The sequence below is a fragment of the Cynocephalus volans genome, chromosome 4, assembly GCF_027409185.1.
Source record: "Cynocephalus volans isolate mCynVol1 chromosome 4, mCynVol1.pri, whole genome shotgun sequence".
NCBI lineage: Eukaryota > Metazoa > Chordata > Mammalia > Dermoptera > Cynocephalidae > Cynocephalus > Cynocephalus volans.
In genome coordinates, this window is record NC_084463.1 from 160,561,756 (window position 1) to 160,589,248 (window position 27,493).

Here is a 27,493-nt window from a genome sequence, read left to right on the forward strand (position 1 = left end):
GCGCATGCGCGCGCTGCACACACCCTTTGGCGGTTTTTTCCTGACCTCTCGGTACCGCTCTGCCCTGAGAAGCCCACTGGTAGCTTGTAGGGAGCAGGACGGTCTCCTCAGCAAAAGGGCCTCTCGAAATTTCTGTTCGAGGAGTTTGGGGGCTAGCCCTACGTTTTTTTCTTTTGAAAAAGTATTTCTCTGTGACTGACGGCTGGGGTGTTCTGATGGCCTGAGTTCTTAGGCCATTCGGTCACCTCCCGTCTCGGTCCTGCTCGTCGCTGCCCACGCGCGTGGGTTTCTCGGGCGCAGGTCGGAGCTGGGTGGCCCAGGCCCCGGCCATCATGTCCGCGTCCGCCCAGCAGCTGGCGGAGGAGCTGCAGATGTTCGGCCTGGACTACGAGGAGGCCGTGCTTGAGAAATGTGAGTGCTCCTCCCGGCCCCCGGCCGTGGGCCACGCTGTCTCCCGTGTTCCCAGTCGCCTAGAAGCGAGAAGTTTCACCTCCCCTCGATTGGAATTCTCGGTGGCTGTGAGATGAAGAGTTAAACTGAGTTTTGAGAGTTGGGATGTGGGGACTTTGAAACGTTCACGGGGTACGGCTTGGATCCCAAATCAAAAATAAGAATATGAAACACCATTTTAAATCAACGCGAAGTTTCTGAAAGGTGGCATCGGGACGGGCTAGGTTCAGACTAGGCTCCTGTGGCATCTCCGAGTGTGGAAATTGCTGAAGCCCTGAGAATAGAGCAAAAGGTGTGGGGGGGGTTGAAATGTAGCTTTTTTTTTCTTGGCTCCTTCCTTTCCAGTCTACACCGTAAACTTATGCGGATCCATCACTTCTGTCACACAGCGGTTGGTAGTCTATGCAAACATGCATCCCTTGAGGTGGGTTCCTAAAATTGAATTTTAGCTTTGGAAGAAACTTTAAGGCTCGAGCTTGTGGGCACCCTCTCTTCACAGATGTAGAAACAGAGACAAGGAGAGTTCATTGCCTGGGCTGTCAACCCAGGTCTCCTGCCCCCTGAGTCCAGTGCTCCATCATATTAGTCAAGCTGTAGGGCCTTGTAAGGAGTTATTTGAAGCAGACAAAGTCTCCGGAGATGGGGACGTTCTCAGTTTTAGAATCAGAATGAATGTGTCCCTGCCTTAACCACCCCTTAACACTTTGAACTTTTTTTTTTTTTTTTTTTTTAAGATGACCGGTAAGGGGATCTTAACCCTTGACTTGGTGTGGTCAGCACGACGCTCACCCAGTGAGCTAACCGGCCATCCCTATATGGGATCCGAACCCAGGGCCTTGGTGTTATCAGCATCACACTCTCGCGAGTGAGCCACGGGCCGGCCCTGAACTTTTTTTTTTCATACTGTAAAACCAGAATGCAAACATGTTCATTTATGATGAGCAATTTCTTTTACAGAGATAAGAATGCTCCAAATTGTTATGCCCGGTGCATTCTGTTCCTAAAAGGAGACTTAAATGAGAAACCCAATCATAGTCAAATTTATTTGAAAAGCATGAAATCAAAACAAGAGAAATTAGTTATGTGAACCAAATTTGTAAAGGCTTCAGATCAGGATGCCTGTTGTTTCCATCTCACATAAGTCTACCTTGGCAATGGCCTAGTTGGAATTCTGGACTTTGAATTCATAAGCACTAACCTCATCTTTTCCGGGCTATTCACTCTTGAGTCTGCTGATGATTATACTATTCTCCACCTTCTCCTTCTTTAACATCCTCTGTCCCACCCTCACTCTCAGCTGATGAACTTAACTTCCTATTTCACTGAAAAAAGAAAAGCAATTAGAAAACTTCTATAAAGGGCTGGCCCATGGCTCACTTGGGAGACTGTGGTGCTGATAACACCAAGTCAAGGGTTAAGATCCCCTTACTGGTCATCTTTAAAAAGAGGGAAAAAAAGAAAACTTCTGTAAGCTTCTACCCTCACTTCTTCCCTGCCTCTGCCTAGCCATGTCTCTTATTACAGTGAATAAACTCTGTATTCCTAGCAAAAGCGAGACCTTCCTCTTAAGTCCTAAGCCCCATTCCTTCTCACCTACTTAAGAACATCACTTCAATTATTCTCCCCTCTTACATATTTTCTATTTTTTTCCTAATAGCATAGAAATGTAGTTCTCACTCCTGATTTTAAAGGACTCTGCTGACCCCACTTCCCAAAGTTCTTTCCTTCCTAATTACAGCAAACCTCGAAAGGGCTGCCTTGAAGTTTTTCTCCCTTAAATCCATTTCAGTAAGCTTTTTTGTCCCCACCAATTCAATGAAACTGCTCTCATCAAGGTCACCAGTGACCAACACCTTGCTAAAGCCAATGATGAAATCCCAGTACTCATCTTGAATCATCAGCAGCATTTGACCCTGTTCTTCATTTCCTCTTCTTTAAAAGACATTTTTCTCTTAGGTTCTCGGCCACTGCTCCTAGTTTTTCATCATCAACTTAACATTGAAGTGCCCCAAGCCTCAGGTCTGGGATCTCTGTTTTCTAGATAACACTTACTCTTTTGGTGATCTCACCTGGTCTTTACATCCCGTGTATTTGCCGATGCTTCCTAAATTGTATCTCACCCAGACTTCTTGCCTGAACTGCAGGCTGTTCTATCTATCTGTCTACTTGACGTCTCCAGTTGGATGTCTAATCCTCTATATGTCTAAAATTAAGCTCCTGGTATCTCCTCCCTCTCCTCAGAGCATTTCTCCTGCCGTCTTCCCCTGCTGTCTTCCCCATTAAGGGAAGTTAATAACTTCACCCTTCCATTTGCTCAAGCTAAAAACAGCAGCATCCTTGACTCCCTTCTTTTTCTCACACCTCATATCCAGTCAGCAAATCCCACTGACTTTACCTTCAGGATGTATCCTATTCAGAGTCCAACCACTTCTCACCACCTCCATTGCAACCATCTTGATCCAAGCACCACCATCTCTCACTTGGATTTTCCATGATTCTCTTAATTAGTCTTCCTGATTCCTCCCTTGCCTCCTTCAGTCTATACATAGCACAGCAGCCAGAGTCATCTTGTTAAATGGAAGTCAAGTCATGTCATGTCACTGTTCTGTTCAAAACACTCTAGGGATTTCCCAGCTTGCTCAGAGGACTAATCAGGGTAATTACAGTGGCCAAAAATCTATACCCCGTTTACCCTCTGAACTCATCTGTCTCCTCCTTGCTCACTGCAGTCCAGCCACAATGGCCTTGCTGATCCTGCTCTACCTCAGGACCTTTGCATTCACTGCTCCCTCTACCTGAAATCTCTTCCCCTAAATACTGCATGACTCACTTCTTCACTTCCTTCAAGTGTTAAATGTCACATTCTCAGCGAGGAATTCCCAATCATTGTATTCAAAATTGCCAGCTCCTCCCCTCAACTTCCTGAACCCTTTCCCAGCTTTATTTTTCTAAATAGTACATTTAACCATCTAGCATACCATATATTCTACTTATTTGTTTTCTCTCTCCCCCCAATAGAAAGCTTTGTGAGGACGAGGTCTCTTCTCTGTTTTGTTCACTGCTGTATTCTCAGTGCCTAGAACAGTGCCTGGCACTAGTAGATACTGAATAAATATTGATTGAATAAATAGAGGATTATTTTTACTTTTCAAGGTGAAAACTGTAAGAAATGAACTACATTCTTACTTGTCCAATTTTTCTTCCTCCAGTGGTAGAGCTTTGTGTACTATACAGGCAGAATGAGGTGGAAATGGCAGGCGAGCTTATAGCATTCTGCACTAGCACACGCAAAGGTTACCTTACCTTAGAGGTCCTGAACTCTTTTGAGCATGAGGTAAGAACAAAATGTTAACAAATTAATAACGTAATTCTCCATTTCTACTCTATTGGGGAAGCGTTGTGATATGTTGAGAAGAGTGTGGGCTTTGGAATCAGAACTGGATTCTTATCCCAAAGTGAGCTTGGGCAATCCACTTAATGTCCCCGAGCATCAGTTTCCTCTTCTGTCATTGGTTCTAATAACCTGTACTTTTTGTAACCGTTGTAAATATTAAATGGGAATGGATGTAGAGCACCTAAAACTACCCAGCAGATGGTAGGTCTTCACCAGATAATGGTGTTATTCAAATTATTATGTGTTGTAGACAGTCACAGGATAAGTCTTTATTTTTAGTCTGTATGCATCTTCTTAATTCTTACTTTGAGGAATTTTATATCTTTGATTATATTTTGAATGCCTGTTATTACCTCAAGGCTATGGAAAACGCCTCACTTATTACTTGACTATGAAATGATACATTTGCTATCTTTTATTCTTCAGTTTCTGCGCAAAAGAGTATCCAAAGCCCGGCCCAATGCTTGTGAGGACAGTGGACATGCAGGAGCTAGAGACATTGTTTCTATACAAGAGTTGTATCCTTTTCTGCTGAAGGTCTTTGCCGGAAGCCATAATTTGTCTATAGTTGCATGTGTAATGTAAAAACAAATACAAATTACGTAATAGTCAGATTTCTTTTTTAATCAGTCTTTGCCTTAGGTGGAAGTTTATTATTGTTTTCTTTAACCAACGTTTTTAGAATTGAAGTGGAGGAAGAAGAGGAGACCCTCTTGAGCTCTTATACCACACCCTCCAAGGTAAATATACAGTGTTTTGAAATTGCATCCTACAAGCAGCATTTTAAAAACAGCATCACAACGTTTGAACATTTGAGGGAGAAAATTAACCACTCTCATACAATTTCCACTGTATTTCCATTTAAGCTTCTTCCATTCCAATCAGATGCATAGATGTTTTTACATAATGGCAGTCCTTGTGAACATAGAGTTATCCTGCTTTTTTCAGTTAGCACATCATAAACATTTCTATAATACAGTTTCTCCATAATTTGTCCTTTTTAAATAGTTGCATAGTTTTGTACTATAACTGAATAATCCAATCCTGTGGTGTTGGGCTCCAGTGTGAGAGGTCAGGTATGGTAGTGGAAAAGCATTGCGTTTAAAGTCCAAGTCAGAAGACCTAGGTGGCCTTGGGTGAGTTGTTTTATCTCTCTGAGCCACAGTTTCCTTGTTTCCTTGTTCTACTCTTTCCCCCTTCTCATTACTGCACTTGACTGGTCATTAAAAAAATTTTTTTTTAAAAAGTGACCGGTAAGGGGATCTTAACCCTTGACTTGGTGTTGTGAGCACCACGCTCAGCCAGTGAGCGAACCGGCCATCCGTATATGGGATCCGAACCCGGGGCCTTGGTGTTATCAGCACCGCACTCTCCCGGGTGAGCCACGGGCCGGCCCCCCAAAATTTTTTTTTAATCAGGATTCGTTCATTCCGTTATCCAGCAGGTACTATGTGCCAGTTACTGTATGAGACACTGGGTAAACAGTGGTAAATGAAACAGGCATGGATGGGCTCTGCCCTCAAGAAGCTTACAGCCAGGGGATAATATCCCGCATCTTGAAGCCCTTGAACATTAAATGCGTAAAGTACTAGGCCCTAAGCAATGTATTCAATAATAGTAATTACTCTTTATACTAAATAAATTTGTGGAAATCCATAAGCATGGAGTAAGTCTTAATTTTTCTAAGGAAATTATGTCATAAGAAAGAAAGTAAGTAGTTTATGTATGCCTATGGAGAGCAAGAAAACCAAAAATGTGCTCTATGAAGTTGCTAATACAAAACCAGGTACATATGATATTAGAGGAAATAATGAAATTTTCTTTAGAGTTTGTTAAAATTGAAGAGACTTCAACTCAATTCTTGGTTTTCCCCCTAAAGATGGACCTCTCAAAGTCCACATCCAAATGAAGGACACCTCCATTCCTCCATTTGCTCAGGCTGAGAACCTTGGAGGCCTTCTTGAATCCCCTTTTTCTCTCACACACTACATCCAACTTATCCACCAGTCCCGTCAGCCCTCCTTCCAGGATCTGCCTACCTCTCACCACTCCTGCTGCCATCAGCAGGTTCACAGCATCATCATCTCCTGAAGGATTGGAATAGCCTCCTAATTGGTCCCCTGGCTTCTTCTCTGCCTTGTCCACCTCTAACCAGTTCTCTGCACGGTGGCCAGAGTGCTCCTTTCAAATGAAAGTCAGGCCAGGTTTTTCCTGCTCCTAGCTCCCCACTGGCTTTGCATCTTCCCTACTTACAACTAAGATCTGAAGCAGCGTGTGTGAGGTTCTATATGAGCTGGCCCCTCCGCCCTCTGTCCTCTTCTCTTTTCACATGCCCCCCTTGTTCTCCGCTTCTGCCACACTGATGTCCTTGCTGTTCTTCAAACACACCAAACATGTTTCCACCTCATGTGTCTCCTAGTCAGAGGGAACAAACCTTCCTAAAATAGTAAACTCCCTCATTTTCCCCTCCTTTATTTTGTTTTCTCACTTCATTTTGCTCCATAGGACTTATTACCACCAGACATGTTATATATTTACTTCTTTGTTTTGGTCTGTCTCCCCTCCATTAGAATGGAAGCTCCTTGAGAATGGAGACTTTGCTTTATTTACTGTGGTTTTCCCAGTGCCCACTCATTAATAGTTGTTGAAAGACACACCTCCTGAATAAGGGAGGTTGGTTGGCTGTCTATGTAGGATCTCACAGAATTGCAGTACCAGTGGGGCCACCATAATTTTGATCTGGTTGACAGCTTCACAGATCCATAATTTATCTGATTTGTCTGTGTATCCGGAGTTGATCATATTCTTGGAGACTGACTTATGGTAATCCATCTCTCAGTAAACTGATGCTTAAACCAGATGGAAATTCATTTAATTTACTGTTAAGGCAGATTACCTTTCAGTGGCTGAAATACCATGTTTAGGATACCCATTCCTGCTTTGGAAGTACTTCAGAAGGATAAATTGTGAATCAAAGTTTGTGACTACAGAATCAGAGCTAAGTGAGTTGGATTGAAATATTCAGCAAACAGTTTGAAATATGTGTCTGAAGCTCAGAGGAGACAGACTATGTGTCTGGGCTAATATATAAAATGCTTAGAGTGCCAGCCCGTGGCTCACTCGGGAGAGTGCGGTGCTGACAACACCAAGGCCACCAGTTTGGATCCCATATAGGGATGGCTGGTTCGCTCACTGGCTGAGCGTGGTGCTGACAACACCAAGCCAAGGGTTTAGATCCCCTTACCGGTCATCTTTTTAAAAAATAAATAAATAAAATAAAATGCTTAGAACGGTACCCATCACACGGAAAGCGTTGAGTCATGAGGCCACGCATCATTGGCAACATGATAAAAGAGTCAGAGTGGGAACGCTGGCCTTGGTGACTGTTCCTTATTGAAAATACGAAACTTGCATTTCGTGTTAATAATGAATCTCATGAGCTTGGTTATAGTGAGCACATCCCTGAGAACCGTAACTGGAGGTGATGTATTCACCCAATTAGATTTCACCCCTAAGGCTGAGACAAGAACCACTAGACTGTATCTCAATTACTAAAGTACCATCATCTTGCCATATCCTGGTAGACAGACTCCTGCTCTGGAAATATTCCTACTCCACAACATTGGCCCTGGGGAACTATAGCCTACTGTATATTAGAAGAATCTTGTAGGAAAATAGTTTGAGAATGTGTATCAAAACCATAATATCTTTTCTTTTTTTAAAAAAAAAGATGACCAGTAAGGGGATTTTAACCCTTGACTTGGTATTGTCCGCACCACGCTCAGCCAGTGAGCTAACCGGCCATCCCTATATGGGATCCGAACCCAGGGCCTTGGTATTATCAGCACCGCACTCTCCCGAGTGAGCCACGGGCCAGCCCCTCATAATTAATTTAGTGTGGAAAAATCAGTATATAAAATACTTAAACTAAGATTTATATTTAATCTAAGATTATAACTACTACAATTTCTATACTTTTTAAATTGGAAATAAAATACTAGAAAGAAATATTCAAAATGGTTATTATATGAAGATGGTAGCATTTTTTTTTTTTTAATCTAGTTTCCATTGCCGCTACTTAATGATCGTTTTGAATCTGTTCTCTTTCCATCCCCCAGTCGCCACCAGTTGGCAACTTCATGGCATAACTTAAACACACAGCCAGGAGGAGCCCTAAGGCAGGAAAAGCTTCTGCAGGCTAGCTGTCCAAACAAGGATTTTGTCTTTCCTCTGTTACAGTCAGTTATCCTAGACTTTAGGGAGTGGTAGATCTCAGCACTGTGGGTTTCATCCTCCATTCTGGGCTTATCTTTGGATTCTTGTTGATGAGCCAAAAAAAAAAAAGAAATCCCAAAAGTGGCCATCAATGAGGTGTTTTCTAACTACTCTCCAAGTATGAGCTCAATTGTGTTATCTGCCTGGAGTCATTCCTTCTTTAATTTTGAAAATGTGTGGTAGACTTTGCCAAAATAAGTAGTAATGTGGTCTCATCCCTTCACAGGAAAATGTGTGCACGCAGGTCAAAATGCTGTGCATTGCAAAACTCAGATCTGTTCTAAAGCAACGAGAGGTGGGGACAAAAAGTGAACACTTGAAAGATTTGACAGGACAAATTGCCTACCTGGCAATCCTTTTTGGAAAATGTTTGTACTTTGTCGTAGTTGCCTTCAAAATGGGGACAGTGTCCTGATGAATGTTGGGTTACAGTTGTTGAAGATTTCTTTATGAGATTATTCTTGGAAGACAAGGCCTTAAGAAGAGGACCAACCCAATCCTATTTTGTGCCTTTCAATCGGACACCGTTCTCCCTTTCCTTCCTAAGGAACTGTACAGTTAATTAGCAACTTGGGTCTAGGATGACTGGGATTTTGTTTTCTTTTTTGTTTCTAGGGTTCTCAGAAGCGAGCTATCAGCACCCCAGAAACCCCCCTAACAAAAAGGAGTGTGTCTACTCGTAGCCCCCATCAGCTCCTTTCACCATCGAGTTTCTCTCCAAGGTATGGATCATAATTAATTCAAGGGAAAAAAGCAGGCCTCCTTCCTCTTTCTCTGGCTATCTATCTATCTATCTAATCTATCTATCTATCTATCTATCTATCTATCTAATCTATCTAATCTATTTATTTATTTAATTAAATTTTCTAAAAGATGACCGGTAAGGGGATCTTAACCCTTGACTTGGTGTTGTCAGCACCACGCTCACCCAGTGAGCCAACGGGCCATCCCTATATGGGATCCGAACCCGTGGCCTTGGTGTTATCAGCACCACACTCTCCCGAGTGAGCCACGGGCCGGCCCCTACAAAGTAACTTATTAACCAGGCGTGGACCGGCAGATCAGTAGTGAATTGGATGGAAAGCCTATTGCTTTCTGCCTTCCCTGCCTTCTCTTCCTTTGTGGAAAATTACTGTTTCTTACAGTAATTAAGGAAACTCACTTTCCACCAACTTTTGTAGATCGTTTCCTAGATCAGGAACTGATATCTTCTGTTGAAAACAACTTGGCTATTCAGAAGTTTAGGAGTCTTACATGTCTTGCCAGTAGAGGTAAATAGGTTTTCACCTGCTTCTGTTAGCTTGTGTTTTGGTTTTTTCTTGCTTTTTTTTTTTTTTTTTTTTTTAAATATAGAGTATTTATTTATTTATTTATTTATTTATTTATTTTGCCTTTTTCGTGACCGGCACTCAACCAGTGAGTGCACCGGCCATTCCTATATAGGATCCGAACCCGCAGCGGGATCGTCGCTGCGCTCCCAGCGCTGCACTCTCCCGAGTGCGCCACGGGCTCGGCCCGAGTATTTATTTTTAAAAAGAAAAGTACATATCTTTGTTCATAATGTTTTGTAACCTGTTTGTTGTTCCTCACTCAGGTTACAACTAGTTTCTAAGAGTTTTCTTGTCACTGTGAATCTACACAGACTTAATTGGTATTTTATCCCTGCTGCCACCATTGCACATAAATCCATAAAGATCATATGTGGTTTTTTGAAATCCCTAAATGACATGTCTTCTATTAGAGCATTCCCATAGGTAAGTGCTCTGCCGAGTAGAAAAAGGCTTTTAGGTGCTGCTACATCAGGATGAAGCTCAGGAGCCATAAAAAGAATCATTTAGGGAAGTACTAACTGCCAGGAGTCACTACCTCTACTTTGGATCAGTGGTTTTAGACTAAAAAGAGCTTAAGATTTTTCAGTTCTGGGCTGGCCTGTGGCTCACTCGGGAGAGTGTGGTGCTGATAACACCAAGGCCCCGGGTTCAGATCCCATATAGGGATGGCCGGTTGGCTCACTGGGTGAGTGTGGTGCTGACAACACCAGGTCAAGGGTTAAGATCCCCTTACCAGTCATCTTTTAAAAAAAAAAAAAAGATTTTTCAGTTCTGTCACTTTAGGAAGGCAATGATAGAAGCTCTGCAGTCATTCAAGATGATCAGTCATTGGGTTTTGAAGGACAATTTCACTTTATTGTGGCCCACTACCGCTTTGGGGAATTCTCCAGCTGTTTTCAGAAGCAAGCTTTCTAGACTTACAAGGGCATCTTTGAAACCTGGTATGTAGATGTGCCAGCACCATTACAGGAGTTACATTCTCTAAGTGCACACTCCTTTGAAACCTGTAGGTCTGTTTACACCTGCCCTCGTGTGAGCGTCTCATTGCATTAAAGGGCCTGCTATAATGGATGTCCCACAGAGCATCACAGGGAGGAACTCTGAGAAGTTGGCACTAAGCTGCCTAGTCATTTTTTAATGCACACTAATAAAGCTGACATCAGAAACTGGTTTTGTAATTTATGAAAGTAACTCCTAAATTATTCAGGTAGAGGCAACACTGGAGAAGAGGTAATTAATTGAACTCATTTTCTGTAGTCTCTCCAGTTGCAATAGCACCCCATGTAAAACTGGTTTCTGCAGAGTTTCAGTACACTAAACGAAGCCTATTTTAAGTAGATCTCTCTGTACATTATGTTCATAGCCAAAGGATTAGAAGATTTCACTGTCATCTAGGCAGGTCAGCAACATCCTTGTGCTCTTAGACGTGTAATTTACTAGTCAGGGAGAGGAAACATGAGAACTTGTCAGTTAAGCCTTGGAGAATAGGAATGTTTGCTCACCAGCTGATGGTTAAATCATTACATCTCTACTTCCATAGACACTGGAGAAAGTGGATTAATTTTGCTTAACTTCATTTTATTGTTTCTACTTTGAACTATATTGTGAATTTTTATATATGTTCAGCAACTTTTGGCTTGACCACAGTTCCAGGCTTAGATGATGTTATGATAAATACTAAAAATTCATAAGAAGAAAAGAAAATAATACTTGAAACTTGCTTTTTAATCAGTTCAGAGTTTGGGTTTTATTTTGCTTTGTTTAGTTTTAATGCCAGGAGAACAACAACCTTTTAAAATATGTTTCTGTCTCTAAACTTCTATAAACATGTTTAGTGCTCCTTGCCCTGGTATTCCTCAGCCCCTCATTCCTGAAATTCCTTAAAGGTCTGGGTATGTCCCACCCCATTAACCTCAATAGATTTATAAAATATGAAGCCAACTTGACTTTTCTCCAATTCTCATTTCCAAAGGTAACCTCATTTCATTCCTCTCTCCTTTTAGATATGAACGCAGCAATATTAATCTGTTTTGCTTCCAATTAGTGCTACTCCCTCCCAGAAATACAACTCGAGAAATAACCGAGGAGAAGTGGTTACCTCCTTTGGCTCAGCACAGGAAGTGTCTTGGTCTGGGAGAGGAGGAGCTGGGAACATCAGCCTGAAGGTCACAGGGTGTCCAGAGCCACTAGCTGGGAGATACAAATTCATGTTCCAGAAGATCTCAGACATTCGAGAAGGTGATTCCTTTTCCCTTTGAAATTCTGGTGGATATAAAACCACCTGGAACGGTTTAGAGTAAGTAACAAAGCTTCAGTGAGGCTGGTCTTTGAATGCGTAAATTGGTAGATGTCCTCATGGGTGCCCTATTAGTGGAGGGACATTGGGTAATATTATCAGTAGTTCTCCCAAGTAACATCACTTTTTGTCTGTTTGTTTGGTGGCTGGCTGGTTTGGGGATCTGAACCTGTGACCTTGGTATTACAAGGCTGCACTCCAACCAACTGAGCTAACCGGCCAGCCCCCAAGTCACATCACTTTGCTAAAAAAATTTTAAAAGCATGTAATCATTCCCAGTAATGAAAACTTAAACTGTGTAAAGGAATTCGGCTTAAAGGCATTTATGGCTTCTTCCTCATAAGCCCTCTCCAGGTTGGCCTTAACTTCCCTGAAACCTCAGTAATGAACTTAGTAAAGGGAAGACTCAGGGGTGAGGGATGGGAATTCATGCCAACTCCCTAGGATTGTGCCATGTGATTTCTTGTGGCCAAATGGAAGGCCAGATTCAGCAACCAGATATCGGAAAATGGGCTAGGGCTTTAGAAGGTTTAAACTGGCCAGATGTCCCAGGCACCTTTCCTGCTCGTATAAAATGACTGACTTTAATATTTGACAATGTGCCGTATATTCTCTTCTTGGCAAGTGAAATGTATTAAATACAGCACTTCTTCACCTCTGGGATTGTAGTTCTGACCTGTAAGATAGAAGAACTTGGCAGTGAACTCAAGGAACACTACAAGATTGAGGCTTTTACTCCTCTTCTGGTCCCAGCACAAGTAAGAGTGGTTCTGATAGTTCTCACTGATTAATATTACATGTGTAGCTCAGTGGTGACTGGGCATCCTTCTTGCTTCCTTTTTCACTTACTGTCTGCATTCTAATTAGAACATCTATCTCGGTTGAATTTGGTAACATGGGTCCCTCTGAAGAAAGACTTACAAATGCTGTCTGGTTTTGTGATGACAAAGTAATTTTCTTCCCACCTAGGTTAGAGTCTTGCCCATAAGCATACTGAAGGCCTTGTACCCCTTAGTGGTGAGGCAGGGAGCCCCGGAAGATTTCCCACAAAGAGAAGCGTTCAGTTCTCCAGATATGAGGACAGTGGAAGGGTGGGATTTGCAGAGTCTCAATATCTAGACAGTGATTCCTGGTCTCTCCCGTAGTTTGGTCTCTGTTGTTATAGACCAGCTGCTGCTAATAGTATCTTTACATCATGGTTTAATCTGTCATATGTACTGGTGTTTTCTCTCTAGAATGTTTTTGAATCTAAGGAGAGGCATGTTCTAGAAGATTCTTTAAGGTACCTTTGACATACGTTTGCACCCAGAGAAGAATGACTGGTTGGGGAGGATGTGCAAAACCGTGTCATATAGGAAGCTTTGGAGGAATTGGGAGGAAGTGGCAGAGGGGAAGCAGGGGTGCACAGTCATGTGGGAAAGATTAGATTTCCTCTCTTTGCTCCCAAGAATGGGAACAGGACAGAGGAAGCCATGCAGAGAGAGATTTCAGCTCAGCTAACGAAGAATTTCCTGTTAGGAGGCAGTGCAGTAAGGACATGACTCTGGAGCCAAATTTCTGGGCCTCAAGCCCAGGTTTCTCCCACTGTTTGACCTTGACTAAATTATCTAACCTTTCTGTTGCTCATTTTCCTTATCTGTAAAATGGATACAATAATATCTACCTCATGATTGTTGTGAAGATTAAGTGAGTTAGTATATGTATGCTTTTAGAACAGTGACTGGTATTTCGTAAGCTAAATAGATGTTAGCTATTATTAAGTTACAGCTATACAGAGATGCAGTTGCCTGTAGCGGGGTTGGAGGGGGACAGGTTCCCCTTAACTAGAGATGCTCACTTTTAGGCAGCCACCTAGAGTGGCCCAAGTGTTGGGTGGTTGGGTGGATTAGATACCCTCTAAGAGTCCTACCCATGAGAGTCAGTGGTGATGCTGGGATCACCTCAGGGTCAGATTGATGCCCTGCCGAAAGAGTGCCACTCATCCCTCAGTATCTGTCGGGGATTGGTTCCAGGAATTCCTGCAGATACCAAAATCTGTGAATACACAAGTCGCTTACATAAAATGGTGTAGGTATGCACGTCCTCCCATATACTTTCCTTCTTATTTTGGCAGCTGCCCAGGATAGGGATCTGAACCCTCCCATATACTTTAAATCATCTCCAGATTACTTATAATATCTAATGCAATGTAAGTACTATGTTACAGTGTATCATTTAGGGAATATGACAGAGGAAAACAAAAGTCTGTAAATGTTCAGTACAGGTGCATTTTTTTTTTCAATCTGCAGTTGGTTGAACCCCACGGATGTGGAGGACCAACTGTATTTGTTGTTTGGGGTTTGTTTTATTGTTCACCCTGTTGACTGCAGATTTTGAGCTCCTGTCCCAAAGGCTGTTATTCTTATGTTGCCACCTTCCTTCTGTAGGAGCCTGTCACTCTGCTGGGCCAGATTGGCTGTGATAGCAATGGGAAGCTGAACAACAAGTCAGTGATTCTTGAGGGAGACCGGGAACACTCCTCTGGCGCTCGGATTCCAGTGGATTTATCTAACCTCAATGAATATTCTCTGTTTCCTGGACAGGTGAGATTGGAGCAATCCCCACCAGCGTGCAGAGGTACTATTTACATCTGTAGTATGTGTGTTGTGCTGTGGGCAGCTGCTCTTCAGTTTCTATCTCTGAGGTGTGGCTGGAGCATAGGCCCAAGAGCTGACACCATTGTAGGGTTTCTGGTTTTCCCCTGAATGCTCTGACCTTGGCTCTGGGATCTGACCGCCCAGGTTAGAATTCCAGCTCCACCCCATAAGGTGTGTGGCTATGGACAAGGTAATTAGCCTTCTAAGCCATAGTGTCTTTATCCATAAAATGGGAGTAATAATTCTTAGCTCATATGATTGTTGTGAAAATTAGATCATTCGTGTAGAGCATAATTATTATTACTAATACACCCCCCTTAACTTGTTTTCTAGAAAAATGTCATAAGTTTACAATTACACAATAAGACTACCCAGACAATACTTTTTTTTTTTTTTTTTTAGCAGCTGGCCAGTATGGAAATCTGAACCCCCTTGACCTTGGTGTTATAACACCATGCTCTAACTGATTGATTTAACTGGCCAGCCCTGACAATACTTTTAAGTGCATCAAAATAATTTATTTCAATTTCTCATTTATCTACCCTGGTTAGCAATCCTGTTTTGTTTCTTGTCTTTCAGGTTGTAATTATGGAAGGAATCAACACCACTGGTAGAAAACTTGTTGCAACTAAACTTTACGAGGTATGCAGTGGTTCCCCTACCTATCCTCCTGGTTTGCTCCAGGCACAATATGCACAGACCATTCTATTCCAGAAACTGGTCCTTTTTTAAGATACTGTTTAATTGTCAGTCAGGTTCTTTATCTGCAGAGTAGGAACCTACCTCTAGGCCAGGGGTTTGCAAACTATTTTCATAAAGGACTAGACAGTAAATATTTTCAGCTTTGCAGGCCATGTGGTCTCAATGGTCTACAGTGACTCAACTCTGCCATTGTATTGCAAAAGCAGTCATGGACAACTTGTAAATGATTGAGTATGGCTATGCTCCAATAAAACTTGATTTACAAAAATGGACTGTAGCCAGGTTTGGCCCACAGGCTGTAGTTTACCTATACCTGCTCTAGGCAACAATCTTACACAGATTTTCATAGAATGCTAGGAAAAGTAGGAGGATACCCTTCTTTCCCATCCTTGCCTAGAAGCATATTGATAATTTAGGCACCTGTTTTGCTCCCACTTGTTGCTGGATGTTTCATGAGGATTTAGCAATGATCCCCATTACCTGAGTCTCTTTGTCACTCTGAACAGTATAGAAAAATGGTAGGTCCATCAGCTCTGTACGCTGTTAGCTCCAAGGAGCAAAACAGAGGTCCTTCCTTCTTTCTCTCTCTCACCCCTCCCTGCCATCCTCCCCCACACACCTGCAAGCACCTCCCACTCAGTGCCCACCCCTTTCCTTACCAAGGGTATGCCTGGTGCAGGACCTTAGTTGAACTTTTCTCCTGTTTTTCAGGGTGTGCCACTTCCATTTTATCAGCCCACTGAAGAGGATGGAGGTAAGTTTTGGTTCAAAAATTGTTTTGCCAACAATGAGGGTGGTGGACAAGGGTACAGGAGTGTGGTTCCTCAGGCTCTGAGAAAGCTGCAAAAGCTGTTTCAGAGCACCATGGCTGAGCAGTAAAGCACAGCCGAATTAGCAGACTCACAGGCCCTTTGTCTCAAGGCCACTGAGTCAGAGCCTAATGAGCATTGTTAATGTTATCACCTGGGCTCTGACTACACGAAGCATATCGTTTAAAGACTAATGTTTAACAAGTTATTAAATAATATTTAACAGGTATTTAAAGGTTACTTTGAAAAGAAAAAAGATGTGCAGTTTAAAAAAAGAATCTCTTTAAATGCAATATGGTATCCTGGAACAGAAAAGGGACACTGGTAGAAAAACTAGTGATGTCTGATTAAAGCCAAGAGTTTAACCAGTAATATACCAGTGTTCATTCCTTAATTATGACAAATATAACATGGTTTTGTAATATGTTAACATTAGGGGATACCAGGTGAAATATATACAGGAACTCTATACAATTGACTCTTGAACAACACAGGGGTTGGACCTCCCACCCCCAACCCTGTGCCATTGAAAATCTATGAAGAACTTTTGACTTCCCAAAAACTTAACAACTAATAGCCCACTGTTGACTGGAAGCCTGACCAATAACAGTCGATTAACACATAGTTTGATTGTTATATTTATTATATACTGTATTCTTACAATAAAGTAATCTAGAAAAAAAGAAAATATTATTAAGAAAATCATAAGGTAGTTAGAGAATTGTGTTATAACACCAACGTCAAAGGGTCCCGTACCGGCCAGCCACCAAAAAAAGAGAAAAAAAATCATAAGAAGGAGAAAATACATTTACAGTACTATGTAGTATTTATTGAAAAAAATCCACATATAAGTGAACCCGCACAGTTTAAACGCTTGTTGTTCAAGGGTCAGCTGTACTATCTTTGCAACTTCTCTACAATTCTAAAGTTATTCCAAAATAAAAAGTTTATTAAAGTTCCTTGGATCCTCATACCAGCCATCGCCCCCCCCCCCGAAAAAACAATTTCTAAGAATGCCTTTTGTTATGTGGTAACTAATCTAGATGGGAAAAGCACAAAAAGAAATTTTGCCAAACTTTGCTTCAAAATATTTCAAAGCATCTTTGTAAAGTGTAACACCATAAAGGATTAGAAGTAAGAAAGCCAATGCTAGCATATTGTCAACACCCCATACACATTAACAGTGTGCAAGGTCATTCTTAAGAGATGACTTAGAATCAAGACTGAAATTTAGAAGTTTATGACATCGCACATTCTATCAGAAATGTTAATGGGGGCAAGGGTGGCGTGGTGGTGTTAGATCAACTTCAGGTAGTGAAAAGAAATTAACATGGTTGAGGTGCCAGGCGCCTGAGTTGTGTGCCAGGGCAACCTTTGGAAGCAATTTAATGGGTGGCTAAGCTTTTTTTGTACAAGGGATTAAGCTAGGCACACGTGGAGATATAGAATAAGGCGTGGACCTTGTCCTCCAGGCACTTACTGTTTACTTTAGAGCTTATATCTCCTATAGGCACTTCAGAACCAAACTTAGCTTTGACCCCTGCCCCACCACTACACAAAACTTACTCTTCCCTTTGAATTCTCTATCTCAATTCATGGCATTACTGCTGTAGTAGACTGAAAAATGGCTCCCTAATCCCCAGAATCCAAATCTGTTACCATATATGGTAAAAGGGATTTTGCAGGTGTGGTTAAGGATGTTATGATGAGGAGATTATCCAGGTGGACCTAATGTAATCACAGGGTCCCCATAAGAGAGATGGCAGGAGGATCAGTCAGAGGTTAGAAATGCTGCTAGCTTTGAAGATGGAGGATGGGGCCATGAACCAAGGAATGCAGGTGGCCTCTAGAAGCTAGAAACGGCGAGGAAATGGATTCTCCCCTAGTGCCTCCGGAGGGAACGCAGTTCTGCTGACTCCTCAATTTTAGGACTTCTGACCTCCAGAAATGTAAGATAATATATTTGTTTTGTTTTAAGCCACTAAGTTTGTGATAGTTTGATACAGCAGCAATAGGAAACTAAACAACTGTATGTTAAGAAGTCAGGGATCTTTGGATTTTTTTGTTATAAGCTACAGAAACTGGCTCAGACTAACTTAAGGAAAAGAGAATTTGGGGAAATCCAGGTAGTTCATAGACTAGACAGGTAGCTAGAAACTTAGGCTTGGAACCAGGATTAGGGCCTAGCAACTCTAGCGTCCAGATAGCAGGAATTCCCAGCTGTAGTATCCAGGCACCTGGCTGGAATAGGTCAGCTCCAATCTGTTCTGTCCTTGTGTGGGGAAAATAGAATAATTTGGTCACGCTCCCTCACCTCAGGTCCGGTTGGGTGTCGTACAGCACATTTCTTTGTAAACAAGTTGCATGTGGGTGGAGTTAGTGGTCATGTGCACCCGTGTATCTTTTTAGTTTGCTACTATTGGTTTTTTTTAAAGATGACCGGTAAGGGGATCTTAACCCTTGACTTGGTGTTGTGAGCACCACGCTCAGCCAGTGAGCAAACCGGCCATCCGTATATGGGATCCGAACCCGGGGCCTTGGTGTTCTCAGCACCACACTCTCCTGAGTGAGCCACGGGCCGGCCCTTAGTTTGCTACTATTGTGTGTTCTTCAGTTTGTGAAGCAGAAGCTGGTGGGCAGAGCTCACGTCTAAAAATAGCATGTTTACTCTGCTGACAGCTGCTCAGTTTTCCTTTGGACTTTGCCGGTAGCATTAAGTTTATAGTTTCTCTTTGTCCTGCTTAGCTCTTAGACGTGTGTGTGCTGAATAAAGACTATTCCTACTTCAACCAAGGCTCCAGGGACCTTTTTGCCCGTTATCTAGCTCATAGACCTGCGTGTGAAGAGTTTGTGAACGGGCTCGAGGCGGCTGTGAGCTCCAGACGCAGCCCTAGCTCTACACCTTGAATAGTTCATCTCGAGATTCCAGATCCCAGGAGGAGGGTGTGAACCACCTAAACTAGGTCACATGCTCCCATTGACTAGAAGAAGACAGAGCACCTAATAATATACAGTCCCATCTGACTGCCACCTGAGGAGAGGGCTTATTCTTCAAAAGGAAAGCAGCTGCTGTTAGAAAAAGGGCAATGGGTGGTATGTGGCCCAAAACAACAGATGCCCTGCGGCCCATCACCCAGTAGTCTCCCATTGCAGGCCTTTCACCTTCACCTGTCTTTCTGGACTCGTCAGTCCCCTCTTTTGCCAGCCGCACTGCCACCAGATATTCCCTAACACTAAGCACAGTCAAGTCTCAGTGCTTTTCTATACCCTGCCTTGCCCTGGCTCCCAGAAAATTCTCAAGTGTTAGCAAATCTCAGCTTCACAAATTCTTTCCTGACTGCCACCTTCCTCACATTACTTGTGCACTGCTAGCAGAGTGCCTACTATGTGCTCTAGTTATTTTCCTACCTGTCTGTCTCCACCACCTGGTGGAGTACTCTTGGGGGACAGGGATGAGGTCTTCCTCATCTCAGATCCCCGGAGTTGCACACATAAAGAGACTCAATAAATTGAATCCCGTGGCCTTTTCCCCTAACTGCCCTTTCTTCTCCTACCATCCCAATATCAGTCCTCTTCTAATCAAGACCTTACAATCCTTTCTGCCTTAGATTTTGAGCAAATCATAGTCCTGGTTGCCTGTGGGCCATACACCACATCTGACAGCATCACGTACGAGCCCCTGCTTGACCTGATTACCGTCATCAACCACGACCGGCCGGATGTCTGCATCCTTGTAGGAATCCTTCTCAGACAGCTTCATGCAGGGAAGCACCAGTGGAAAAACTGGGGAATCGGCCCTAGAAAAGGGTCTTAATGCATTTCTAAATTTTTAGGAAGCATGTCAGTCTCTCCTTTTTAAAAATGTTTCCTTGGCACGGTGTGATCTGCACCATGCTCAGCCAGTGAGCGCACTGGCCATCCCTATATAGGATCTGAACGTGCAGCATCAGCGCTACCAATGCCGCACTCTCCCGAGTGAGCCACGGGGCCGGCCCAAAATGTTTTTTAGTTCTTAATCTACATCTTTGGAGAGCTGTACATGATCTACAGGCCTTCAGTATATTAAAAGCCCAACATTTTTTTTGCCACCCTTTATTGATTTTACAGTATTCTTGCCTCTGTCTCGTTACTCCAACTTCTGAACTAATCTCTTTAAAACTCAAAGTACTACTCGTAGCTTGGTGGTTGATTTCCCTTGCTAGGTTTAGAAAGTCAGAAAAAAGCCCAGTGTTATGGTGGTGACAGTACTGGTTGTGGGGCCCTGGGAACCTCCCTCTGTCTGGGATTCACATGCTTCAGCCTGTGAAATTGGCTAGGCACCCCTGCCCCATCTGCTAACTGTCCCCAGGCTCTCCAGGCAGCCTTGGAGGGACAGATAGACCCTAGACAGAGAACTGTTAGAAGAGGTTACCTGAAAGCGTTTACAGACACATGTGATACTGATTTGTTCTTTTGGTGCCTTTGTTTCTTCCATTCGGGCTGATGTGCAGTTTGGTCCTTTCCTGGATGTTAAACATGAACAGGTGGAGGTAAGTGACTTGGGCTGGGGGGTGGGGAGGCGGGGTACTGGCTACTTGCATTCTGTCAAGCCCTCGCTTTTACGTTCATCTCTTAGAGTTTATCCCACATCAGTAACAAAGCTAAATTAATCCTGTGGCTAATCAGAAAAACTGTAGCAGGGCAGTTTTAATTTTTAAAGATCTTGAATTTGGGGGCTAATTTCACCAGAATACAAGGCTGTCTGAAAGCCAGGGGAGGGAAATATATCAGTCTTAACGTTCCTTTGTGACACTTGGCACAATGGCACAAGAGCACTAGCACAAATGCAGGTTTCTGTGGGTCATGGAGCTGCACAAATGTCCCTTCCTGGGGCCAGGGCCTCCTTCCCTTTGTCTCAGGATGTTTGACCTTCCATGAAAAAGATTTCAAAGCACTCTTCCTTTTAGTTTCTCTCTCAGCTTACATTCAAGAGGATTCTTTTTCTTCTTATTTTCCTTTTTGGTAGCTGGCTGGTGTCTTGACTTTGGTGTTATAACACCTTGCTCTAATCCACTGAGCTGACCAGCCAGCTCTTTAAGAGGGTTATTTTTCCCTCATCTCCTCTCCTGCCCTCGCCTGACCCAGCTCCTGCAGGCGAGACCACGTCTTTTTCACCTCTGCATTGCCTTCAGCTGCGAACCCCACAGCCATTGTCTTAGGCTCAGCTAGCAAATGTTAGACAAGTGAATGAACACCAGTACCCATCCTCTGTCTTCTTCGCTTTCTTGCAGAACTGTCTACTGACGAGTCCATTTGAAGACGTTTTCAAGCAATGTCTACGAACAGTTATTGAAGGGACAAGAAGGTCAGAATTCAAAATACTGAACGGAGTCTTAAGCTTCCTAGGTTTTTCCAGGTCTTGCCATTAAGAAACTGAAACTGTTCATCTTTTTTAACTACTGAGATCAGATAGAACCCTTGAACTTTAAGTGCACAGATGCTGAGTTAAGAGACATCTTTGTAAAACACAAAGATAAACATACTTGAAAAGAAAAAACTACATAGACTCTCACTCTTTCCTTGCTCTCTCTCTCTTCTTTTTCTCACTCCATTTTGTATAAACTAATATTCCATGGGAATCTTCCCAGGATGACCAAGAAGTGTCTGATGACTTACACAGTGAAATCCTGTGAGTGAGGCCCAAAACATCTCATTGTGTTAGCGATTGGTTTGGGGTGAGCCCCAGTTCTCCCTGGGTCGGTGCTTCCCCATGTTACATGGCTGGAGCACAGGGTGGTACAGACTCTCAGGGAGATGGGGGATCTTGCGTCCTTGCCATAGATCAGACGGAAGGAGCTGTGAACAGCCACAGCAGTGATGAAAGAGTGTGCAGTTCTAATTCAAGAGGACAGTCACTATTCCAGGAAGTGTCTACAGCCAAAAGTAGAAAGTTATTCAGGAAGTTGACATCCTCAATTCCTGTCCCTTTTCCTCTATGCCAAGGTTTGCAAGAAATTGGTATAGGTGGTAGATCTTCTCACGGGCTTTGCTTGCCTGTAACTGTGCTCATAAAAAAAAAACATTCCTGAGGCTAAGCTTTTAAAAACAAGTCTGTAACAAAGGTGTTTTAAAACCAGATGTATAATCTTCCACCTTTTGGCTGTGAGAACTGATTCCAGAGTTGATTAGTGGTAATACTATCTTGTACCAGCAGCATGGGCCAGTATGATAGGCACCACAGACCTGGATAAAGAGCACCTCCTAACTTTACCCTGGAGTTGGAGACTTGAGTTGTGCCAGGGACAGCCCGTGGCAGGTTCTGCCCCTTCCTCCCTCCTTCTCTCAAGTGAAGGTGACACAGATACCTTCCCTCTTGTTCCCCAGATTTGTTGTGTCCCTTATCAGGTTCATCAGACCCGGAGAGTGCTTTGAGGTCCTCAGGAGATAACCGCATCCCAGAAAACAGGAAGGGCTCTGTCCCTCTTCTGTCAGCCTTTGGGGATAGGCAAGGACTGTGTAGCAGTGCCCCAGCACTGTCTGGGTGCTTTCAATTTGGGGTTGGGTTCTGGTTTTGGTTCCCCACCCCATGTGGTATTGACAGTGGTGACAAAGAACAGACCAGGCATTGTAACACTAGGGGTGAGTGCCCAGCACCACCAGGCACATTCATCTGCGGCCAGTGTGTGCCACGGACTGCAGAGCTGCCCCACCCTTCCAGAGACAGTATATAAACAGTCCTCAGGTGGAGAATTTCTTTTTACTCCCAAGGGGTCAGAAATGTAGAGCATTAAGCTAATTTATCAGTAAAAGCCAGAACTGGCCAGGAAGCACCTCCTCCCTCATGGGAGCGGAGCAGAGCCTGCAGAGTTCTCATTCTATTTCAGGGAGCAGCTCTGAGGACCCGCCCACCGTGATGTGTGAAACTGTGCAATGCTGAGCATAGTTGGGACTTTCTTTCTGATCCCTCTCCCATAGCCAGTTTATAACCATGAGCAGGAAGTCCGTGTCCTCCTTAACTATTAACTATTCTTCCAAAGCCTGCACTGAAACAGAGCAGTTCCATCCTTTGGCAGCAGCCAGCTGCACCTCAGTCCTTTGCATCACAGACTTTGAGTCCTTGGGTTCTGCAGTACAGATGGTCCCATTCAAGTTACCCCGGGCGTGTTTTACCAGATCTAGCACCCAAGTGGTGAGCTTGGGTGATCATAGTGAACTTCTCACTGTCAAAGCCATTATAACTTGTACACAAAGTACCTTTGGTCTTAAGATTCTCATTTTCTGTTGCAGAAGTCTTGGTTTACACTTTGAGCAGACGTGACAAACAAGTGATAAGCGTGACAATAGTCACCAACAGCTTTATCACATGTGAAAGTACCCATAACTGTGCTTGAAAAGGCCACAACATTTTAAGCAAGGAAGGAGCTGGACATGAGAGCTATTGGTGGGTTTTAAACATGCCCCCAAAGTTTACGCCTGTCTGGTTTACAATCGGCCCCTCTGCCAAGGACTGCTAAGGGAACCAAGGAAATAGCACTTTTTTCCTTTCCTCTTTTGTGTGGCTGGGGAAAATAAACAGTTGGCCCCTAGAGTTATAGCTTCTTTCTTCACTTACATGTTGTAACCCTAGAGATTCTCCTTCTGCCTCCATCAAAGAAAACATCTGATGTCATCTATGCTCTTAGTAGCTGTTAAATATTTCCTTCATTTTTGCAAGACAGTCTGCTCAGAAGCAAAAACTGAGGGCATCGCACTTCCCTATATGAGAGGGGAGGGGTGCATTGGCTCAGAGAAGAGCACGTCATGTTCTTCCCCATCCCTCTGAAAATGTCTGTGTCTTCGTTGTCCAGTAACTATGGCCCAGTGTTTGGTGAGTCAAGGTTTCAGTTTGATCTTGTGAATACTAAGGCAGGCTTGGGATTTGGTCAGCATGCCTGGTTTCTCCCTAAGAGTCCCCAGCTTCACTCACTTTACCAAGTCGTGTGTCGGAGATTATTTAATGCCTACAGACTATATCTGTTCAGATAGAGTCAGGACTTTGGTTTTAGCTCTGGTTCTGAGGCTGTGATTCTTTGGTCAAATCCTTGTTTTTCTAGGTTTTCTAGATCTCAGTTTCTTCTCCCCTCTTACTACCAAACAATAGTTCCTATCCTCTCTCCGTTGGAATGCCACACAGAGCAATGAGAAACTGTCCTGGGTGATTGGAGCTTTATGAGGATGGATGTGTGTAAGTTAGAACAAATGGCATCTCTCTTCATAGCAGACTTCAGTTCCAAAATTCTTCCCTGGGAGGAGGGTCTTGTTGTAACAGTCTTTGATGCCTTAAATCTGTTGCCCAGCTATTCTAACTCAACTGCACTCATTTATCCCTCTTCTGTTTGTTTTTTGACAAAGTAGCTCTGCCTCCCACCTTGTCTTTGTCCCGTCCTTGAGAGATGTGCACCACGAGCCTGTGTACCCACAGCCGCCTTTCAGCTACTCTGATCTCTCTCGAGAGGACAAAAAGGTACCAGCACCCCCTCCTTGACCAGCAGGCAACCAGAACCAACATGACATGGGTGGCCCAGCTCTGGCCCTGAAGTGGAGGGTGGAGAGGCCTTTTAAGGGCAAGCATACCACTCGAATCTTAAACTCCATTTTTGAACAGGCAAAGGTGATTGTGCGTTTGCTGCACATTGGTTTGGGTCCCCCATTTCAGTGGTCTCTCCATCCCTTAGAGACTCCCCACTTTCATGGGGAAGAAGTTTCTAGCTTTGATGTGCAAATGTTTGTTTCAACTCCTCATTTTAGCGAGTACTATTCGTCTCTGAGCCCTGCAGCCTCTCCATAAATGGAGTGATCTTTGGCTTGACATCCACAGATCTGCTCTTCCACATGGGAGCCGAGGAGATCAGTAGGTAAGAAGCATAATCCAGGCCAGCAAGCAAGATGGCTGGCTCTCTGGATCCTGGTCTTTTACTTGGCCAAGAACATAAAGGGGCTACGTGACAGTCTTGACCGGCAAGTTCTGAGATCAGCACTTTCATCAAACCCTTTGGCCGCTTTTATCTAAACAATGTTTGAGACCCCAGAGAACCATGTCTGTTCTGTCTTTGAACTTCATTTGCAGGCATAGACATTCACCTACATTTTCTTCTCTACTCCCCTTTTCTTTTTTTTTTTTTTCTTTTTTTTTTTAAAGATGACCGGTAAGGGGATCTTAACCCTTGGCTTGGTGTTGTCAGCACCACGCTCAGCCAGTGAGCAAACCGGCCATCCCTATATAGGATCCGAACCCGTGGCCTTGGTGTTATCAGCACCGCACTCTACCGAGTGAGCCACGGGCCGGCCTTCTACTCCCCTTTTCTCCACCTCCTAAATTTACCTCCATAGTGTGGGTATTCCTATTTGTGGAGGGTGAACTGTGAGTTTACTCTGAAGGGTTTTCTCCGTTACACAGCAGTGTGTGGCTCTCCAGGGAATCAGACCCAGCCAGATCTGTTGAGTTTAGGTTCAGCAGGTCATTTCTTCCATCGTGCTTGCCGGGAAGGAACGTGAGAAGCAGTTCCTGTGTTAAGCGAGATGGGCATGTGCTTGTTGGCTGAGGACTGAGACGCGGGGTCAGCCCAGCCCCGTGCTAGCCTCATGGTGCAGACTGTGTCCTCTTGCACTATGCGGTGCTGGCTCAGGGCCGTCCTTGATCTTGATTACAAAGGATCCCTGCTCTTTCCCTTCTCAACCCTATGTCCTGCTTCCCTTCTCAAGTGGGAACAGACCGAGATACTTGTGGGTGGGTCTTTAAACTTCTGCAGACTGTCCTCTTGTGTCTTGTCTTGGCCATTTAGCTTCTCTCTAGATTACTAAATCGTAGGATCCTCCCTTAAGAGAAATGGGCTGAAAACAAGGTTCTGTGTTCCATTTCTTGCTTGCCTTCCTTCCACAGTTCTTCTGGAACTTCAGACAGATTCAGCAGAATATTCAGGCATATCCTGACCCAGAGGAGGTGAGCTCTCTTGCCAGAATCACCTGCCCATGAAAAGAAGACTTGGGGTCACAGAGCTATGAGAGACTTGATTGTGAGAGCCTTCACCAGGCCACTACCAGGGAACTTCACCTGTGATAAAAAGCCCATGTTCTGTCCCCGCAAACAGAACAGAAAAAGTTGGTCTGTGAATGCAAGCAGCACGGAAGCCAGTGTCAGAGGGGATCTGTCTGGGAGGGGGACCCCAAATCAGCCTCTGCTGACTGTTTCTCTCCATCTCTGTAGCTATTACCCACTCTACCCTCCCCAGGAAGACATGGCCGTTGACTATGAGAACTACTATGCCTTTGCACAGCTGCCTGTCACCCCAGATGTCTTCATAATCCCATCAGAGCTGAGATACTTTGTGAAGGTGCGTTTAAACTCTGCTTTTCTCCGGAAACAACAGAACTAGTCTTTGACTTTCCCTTCTAAACCACCTGACACTCACCCTTCCAGGGGTCCACTGATGGGGATGGTGACCTCGGCAACCCAGCCCTGGGGCTGCGTTTCTTTTGGGGAGAGGTGGGATTAGAAAACAAATCTGTCAGTAAAATGCTTGAGTAAACAGTGCCCCCTGCTCCTCTCCCCTCCCCCTGAGAACAGGAGCCCAGGTGATGAGGAGGAAGGCCCTCAAACAATGCCCTCACAGGGCCACGTCGGGGTGACCTGGACATTTCACATATGAACTCGCCTGTCCCCTCCCCTCCCCCTGCACTCTATGACCTCCAATCAGGCCCAGTCGAGAATACTAAGAAGCTCCCAGGTCATTATGATCTGTGCCACCCCAAGGCCCTGCCACCTCAGGATTGGGTCCATCACGGGGAATCCACCCAGACCAGTCCCCTCTTGCTGAACCAGAGCCAGTTCAACCTTGAGAGGAAATTTCCTTTTCACATGGGAAAACAATAAAGAGCTAGATCAAATTTGTCTCTGAGTTTGCGAACTGATTGTCACCCTGCCAGGTCACCTCATTCTTTATTCCACTTCAGAGACTCAAAAGGAATTCAAAGTTTTCTGATAATAAGTTAACATATTTGATTGAAAATGTGTCTGGTTGCCTTCGTTTCCTTTTTATAAAACTCTTTGGGTCTAACCATCCGATGATTCCTACTTTTTCATGTCAGTCTCCAGTTAGCTCAGGGCCTCTCCAAACTCCCTGTCTTCTCTTTTCCTTCCCAGGACGTCCTCGGCTGTGTCTGTGTGAATCCCGGGCGCCTCACCAAAGGCCAGGTGGGAGGCACCTTTAGCCGACTCTGCCTCAGGAGGCCAAACAAGCATGGGGAGGAGAAACGCAGCCCCTGTTTTGCTGCCCAGGTGGTCAGGATCTGAGGCTTCTGCCTGTTCCCTGTTGTGCAACAACCCAGGCGTAGCCCTCTGTTATTTACCACTATGTCAGGTGGTAAAGAGGAGAGGACTATGGGAACAGGCCCAGCAGTGAAGGCCTGTGCACTAACCCTGAGTTGAGCTTGTCTCCGGAAGGAAGCTCTTGCTTCCGAGTGGACACGTGGTGTCCAGAAGTGAACCAGCTGTGGATACAGCATGCTCAGAAGAGGCGAGAAGGCTTTGTGATTTTCTACATGACTCAAACACAGAAACGACTTGTGGAAACATAAAAGTCAAT

At 44.0% G+C, this 27,493-nt stretch overlaps 1 protein-coding gene across 1 annotated transcript; it reads left to right on the plus strand.

The window, feature by feature from the left end:
- The first annotated feature begins 25 nt into the window (after positions 1–25).
- POLA2 (DNA polymerase alpha 2, accessory subunit) lies at positions 26–27,493 on the plus strand. Its single transcript, XM_063093717.1, has 18 exons — positions 26–411; positions 3,660–3,784; positions 4,271–4,362; positions 4,527–4,584; positions 8,735–8,841; positions 11,495–11,688; positions 12,416–12,504; positions 14,173–14,328; positions 14,962–15,024; positions 15,796–15,838; positions 19,502–19,626; positions 20,384–20,422; positions 21,164–21,237; positions 24,267–24,375; positions 24,660–24,766; positions 25,792–25,851; positions 26,116–26,242; positions 27,052–27,493. Exons 1-18 carry the CDS (start codon positions 333–335, stop codon positions 27,199–27,201), a joined length of 1,797 nt encoding a protein of 598 aa, XP_062949787.1. The 5' UTR covers positions 26–332; the 3' UTR covers positions 27,202–27,493.

Bases quoted from the DNA above. Each gene is read 5' to 3' on its own strand.
- POLA2 (XM_063093717.1), top strand. From the start codon at position 333: ATGTCCGCGTCCGCCCAGCAGCTGGCGGAGGAGCTGCAGATGTTCGGC. The intron at 19,627-20,383 runs GTAGGAATCCTT...GCTGATGTGCAG, and splicing joins GGCCGGATGTCTGCATCCTT to TTTGGTCCTTTCCTGGATGT. The intron at 26,243-27,051 runs GTGCGTTTAAAC...TTTCCTTCCCAG, and splicing joins AGCTGAGATACTTTGTGAAG to GACGTCCTCGGCTGTGTCTG.